This window comes from Arachis duranensis, chromosome 1 (assembly GCF_000817695.3).
Source record: "Arachis duranensis cultivar V14167 chromosome 1, aradu.V14167.gnm2.J7QH, whole genome shotgun sequence".
In the NCBI taxonomy this organism is placed as follows: Eukaryota; Viridiplantae; Streptophyta; class Magnoliopsida; order Fabales; family Fabaceae; genus Arachis; species Arachis duranensis.
Window position 1 is genome coordinate 12,410,260 of NC_029772.3, and position 5,990 is coordinate 12,416,249.

The window sequence follows — 5,990 nt, forward strand, 5'->3', positions numbered from 1 at the left end:
ATTTAATAATATTTTTTATTTGATAATTTAACGTTTAATGACTAATTAATAATAAATTAAAAGCACTTTTTATTATTGTTATTATTTTATTTTGGAAAAATCCATATACTAATTCTTATTTGCGGATTTTGAGTTTCAGGTTGAAAAATTTAGAATATGAATAATATATATCGGTCTCATGTCATGACTGCTTAAAATTTGTGCCATTTTCTTCGTGAACCACTCCTATTTCAACAAATCTGTGTCTTCTCATTCTTTTATTGTTGTTTTCTAAACTAGACATCAAACTCAACAAATTTAAGATAATTTTATCCTATTCATATGCCTTTTTTATGAGCTTAAATTATTAGAAAAAATAATTTTATAACATAGTATCATATTTTCTATAATTTAAAATTTGAGACTTTGATTTTTATTGACTCCAAAAAAATATTGCAACACAAGACAAATAAAAAAACATACAAAATTTAGACAAAATAAAAAAATTACGTGAAAAGTCTTATTAAAAATAGGATCAATTGTATGTAAAATTAATTATATATGGGTCGTATGCAATTTGGGATTAGAATTTTAAATTACATATATTAATGAATTAGCTCATAAATACAAAAAAAATATTATACGAAATTTAAATTATTTTTGTATTAATTTTTATATAAAATACCCATATCATTATAATTATTCAGGAGTTGCATATAATTTAAATCTTATGAATTCAATTTATTACATATTTGTTTAAATCGAATTTATTCAATTTGATTTATATAGAAATGCAAATTCGATTTATTTAATTTAATTTATTTTTGTATGTGGTATGATTTGATTGAAAAGAGCAACAATTTATACTCCTTCGTAAATTCTTCTATAATTTTATCTAGTATCAATAAAATTTCACTATCACTGGTTTTAAAAAAAAATTAAAATCTAAAACGATGGTTAAAAATAAATAAAGAGAAAAAGATTTAATTCTTTTATAATTGTATGCGTTTTTTTTTTTCTGATTTGTGTTTTTATCACAGTCCACAAGTTCTATGTTTTATAAATTAACGTTAATTCATATATAGTATATAAATAAATTTAATTAGAATAAATAACAATTTATTTATTTTATTTTAGACTTTATAAATAAAAAGACTAATTCACTAATATAACGAATTATAATTAATGTAGTATAATTAATTAAGTAATATAAATTATAATAAATTATATTAAGAAAAGAAATATTTAAATATCTAATCAAATTAATTAGTTAATATAATTAATTTAGTGCAATAAATTGTATTGAATGAATTAAAATAATTAAATTGGGAAACACTCTCCGAAACATGCCACGTCAGCTTTATCATTAAGTGCAGACATCCGATTTTTATATAATAGAATAGATTTAAGCAATTTTGAGTTTCCGCTTATAAAATAATGCTTAATATATCATATGTGAATACTCAATAATAGCTATGATCTTAACCAAAAGAGAAACCTTTATTTCCCCTTAGTTTTATTGTGCTATACTGCTATGTGTTATTTTACATTGACAATAAGAAGGTAAATATGTCCCTTAGAAGCACTTTGATGGGTTAAGTATAATAGTGTTGTAGGACTAACAAATTTTTGTTATTTTAGATCATCAATTAACTAATATTAATATTTTTGTATATAAGTTTAGAAAAAACAGAAATACAACAGTGTTAAAGACTAAGGCCCAGTTTGGGTAAATAACTTAAATAAGTTCTTTTGGAAAAAGGAGCTTAAAGCATAAGGACTTTTATTAATAGTAGCTTATAAATAAGTTATTTTGTGTTTGGATTTTTAACTATAGAAGTACTTATTTTAAAGTTATAGCGTTTGGATAAATAACTCAAAAAATACAATTTTTTGACATAAGAGAATGGATATTAAATTTTTTTAACTTGTTTAGACTCATAATTTAAACCAGTCTCTTTCAAGAATTTTATTTTTAAATTTGCCCAACCAACTTTGTTAAAATGTGTTCCAGGTCTATTTCGAGCCACCGTCTCTTCTTTACATATTTTCATGAATATAACAGTATTTCGTTCATTCCAATCAGCTTTAAATTTTCTTCCGGACTTGCCACTTTCATGAATTTGTTGGGGAAGAACATAAAAAAAGAAAATTATAAAACTAATTATAAAAATAATAGCAAGTTGTATAAAAATAAAATCACATATAAAAAAAATAAAATTAAAATCACATATAAAAAAATAAAATTAAAACTGAGATTTCATAGCATACAAAATATTCAATACAAATTTAATAATAAAAATAAAATGATAAAATGATAAAAAAGAAATACCTGGAAGGAATATATGCTGGTTCAGATGGAACAGAAGATGGTGGTGAAGGATCAATACTTCTAGCAGATGAATCATTACGTGAAAATGGTGGTGGAAGGCCAACACTTCTAGTAGATGGAACATTGCGTGTGAGGATGATGGTGGAAGGGCAGTGCTTCTAGAAGATGGAACCTTGCGTGAAAATGGTGGTGGAGGGCCAGTATTTCCAGCAGAAACAGGAAACATTTCTCCACAGAATCAAGAACGAAAGTAAATTTTTTTGTTTTGAAATCAATTTTTTTTTTCACGGAAGTGAAAAAATGACTTATCAAAAAGGAGAAAGTCATCTATTTCTACTTCTTCCAAAAGTTATGAATTAACTTTTCGGGAAGTTAAAAGCTCTTCTTAAAAATAGTGCCAAACACACTTATCCTAACTTTTCATAATTCAAAAGTCAAAAAAAATAACTTTTGTGCGTTCCCAAACGGACTCTAAATACTAGTCAAATGTTAGCTAGAATTTATTAAAAAACACTAGCCCCCAAGACTTTCTGTGGAAAAAAAATTGTATAGTTTATAGTATTAAAATGGACAATATCTTCAAACAAGCAAATTGAGCTATATATTAAAATAATTCATAAAAATATTGTATGATATTCTTAAAAAGTTAAAAAATTTTCTAATCTTTAACATATTTTATCACCTAAAATTAAAATTTAACTACTACACTTGGTAACCTTAAAGTCTCAATGATAAAAAAGAAATGTTTAAAAGACACTGAAATTTAAAAAAAAAAATCAAAGAGAAGCTAAATAAATTATTCAAAAAATAAAAGTTAAAAACTTCCTATCATATATAATGAAATTTGCATGAGTATAACGATGGAGATTTGAAGGTAAGTTAGGAAATGGGAGGCAGATAAGGATTGTGAAGTGTGATGTGTTTGTTGACCAGTGGGATTTTGGATTTGTGCTCCTTCTTTTGCTATTTCCATGTTCCCATCTCTTCTATCTTTTCTTTTCTTCCTCACCAACCATTCATCCATTCATGTTCGCCATCACCACCTTTGTCTTCATTTAACTACAATATATTCATAATTCATGCCTTAGCTTTATTTGTTTATTTATAATTGTAATCATTGTAAATAAACCTGGTTTTCCTAGACAATGATTACAATTATAACTACAATTATAAACAATGATTATAATTATAAATAAACCTGGTTTTCCAGCAAAATTTGTAAATCTGGTCTAGATCCCTCTTTTCAACATAGTAACTTTTGTAAACTAATTTGATAGAAAAACTGCCTTTTAGTTCTGGTAGTCATCCTAAGGAATTAGGGAGCTTTATAAGTTCGAATAATATTTATAACCTCCTATGGGAATAGTTGAGCTAACCTCTTTCAATCTCAACAACCTTTCATTTCCATTGTAGCATAGGTTGCTAAATCCTTATCAGCTTTGTCTTCTCCGCTTTGTTCCAGTGATAACTCGCTCAATTCTGATATACTAGGAATCTAGTGAGCTTTCCAAAATTTAATGCTCTTACCATCTCCAATTCTCCAGATTAAGTTGCTTTGAAATTGGTCCCAAATTTTAACAATACCTCTCCAAACATTAAAACAGTTCGCTCTTTTAATAACTTTTGGAATAAAAATGTCTCCACAACCATATTTCACCTTCATTACCTTCATTCAGAGAGCTTGATCATTATGCACCAGCCCCTAAGCCAATTTCACGAAAAAAATGGTTATTTGATTATTGTGCCTTGCGCAATCTTAACCCTCCTAATTCCTTTGGCTGGCAAATGGTATCTCAATTCAGGAGATGAATCTTCTTACTCTCCACATTAGACCCCCAAAGAAAATATTTACATATTTTTATCAATTTTATTACAAACTTCATTGGGCATCTTCATCTTCTGCATAGTATAGCTCGGAATAGTAGTCAAAACCGCTTGAACAAGGGTGCATCTCTCGACAAGGGAAAGGGTCTTCATGTTCCAACTCGACAATTTAGCCTGCATCTTGTCTAGAATTGGTTGAAAATGGTGTTTTCCGGACTTCTCATGGATGAGCGATATGCCGAGGTACTTTCCTAAATTGCTGGTTAGTAGAATATCGAAATCGTCACTGAACTCTTCTCTTCTGTTGTGAACTTGTGATTAACATTCTTAGAGAAGAAGATGCAGGATCTACTGGGGCTGACTTTCTGACCAGAAGCTTTACAAAAGGTCTTTAGCACTTCCTTGATGACTCTGAACCTGTTCCTTGTTTGCTTCCGCGAAAAGAATGAAGTCATCAGCAAAAAAAAGATGAGACAAATGAGGATCATTCCTAGTTAACTTAATAGGTTTTCAATTTTCTACTCTATTAAAGAGTTAATAAGTTGAGAAAGTCTTTCAATACATAAAACAAAAAGATAAAGAGATAAGGGATCTCTCTATTTAATGCCTCTTGTTGGGTTGAAATTCTCTGATGGAATCCATTCTAAGCAAGCTCATAATGGGGGAGGAGATGCAGAAGTGAATAACATTCACAATATTCTCTGGGATGCTAATATCTTTGAGAGTATCAATGATAAAGTTTCAATTAAGACGATCATATGTCTTCTCCAAATCTATTTTGATTGCTATGAGCCCTTTACCACTAACTTTCGTCCTCATAGTATGGATCACTTCTTGTGCTACCATGATATTATCAGCACTAATTCTTCCTGGGATGAAGTTGGCCTGGGTATTAGAAACAATGTATCCCAAGTGCGGTTTTATTCTTTCTGCAATAATCTTAGTAACAATTTTGTAGCAGATATTAGAGAGACTAATTAATCAAAACTGAGCAAAATTTTATAGGTGAGGAGACTTTAGAAATGATATATATTAAGATTTGGTTTGCTCTAACTATATTTTATGAGTTCCTAAAAATCATATGCACCCAACTGTTTTATATATTAAGTGTTTATTTGAGTGTTATTAAGTTGGTAAAAAAAATTAATAAAAAAAAACTCTATTTTTAACGTATTTGGTAAATTTTTATTAATAAAAATAAAAATACTAAAAAAACTTTTTTTTGAATTTTTACATAAAATAAATTAATTTTAATTTTTTATAAATTTTTTTATAAAAAGATAATTCAAAAAATATCTTTTCTTATTATAAGCTCACCCAAAAAAAAAACCTAAAGAGTAAAACACAAATAAGTTCCTAACCTTTTAAAACGAGGACATTTTTGTCCCTCAAGATTGGAAAATACATTTCGATCCCTCACGTTTTAAAATGCGTGACAATTAGATCCCTCCGTCGAATTGGGCTTCATAACGGCAACGGAACATGCTGACCTGGAAGAGTAGAGTGTTAGGTGTCCGTTTTACTTGCTGATGTGGATGGAGAACAAATTTTTAATGGACAAATTAGTTCTTGATGCCTAACATCTTGCCTCTGCCATCAATTTCTGCTCAAAGACCCTTCTACTCTCCTCATTTTGATTATTCTAAAACTTGTTCATAGCTTGCTCCTATTGATTCAAAACCTCCATTTCACTATACAAATTCTTAGTGTTACTAACATACCTATCCATCTTCCAAACCATACCTTCCATATACTTAACCAAAAACCTTAATTCATTGACATCTATGACCCCACTCACAATATCACCATATATACATGCTCAAATCTTTGCAATGCAGAAATAGAACACTTCTTC

The 5,990-nt window shown here is 28.2% G+C and overlaps 1 protein-coding gene across 1 annotated transcript in view; it reads left to right on the forward strand.

Annotated features, from left to right (window-relative positions):
* Positions 1–2,565, forward strand: part of LOC127747607 (isoflavone reductase homolog) — a 19,363-nt gene extending 16,798 nt beyond the window's left edge. Inside the window, exon 2 of the mRNA XM_052261674.1 lies at positions 2,410–2,565. Within this exon, the coding sequence (XP_052117634.1) occupies positions 2,410–2,565 (156 nt within the window). The remainder of the gene's footprint in view (positions 1–2,409) is intronic.
* The last annotated feature ends 3,425 nt before the right edge of the window (positions 2,566–5,990 follow it).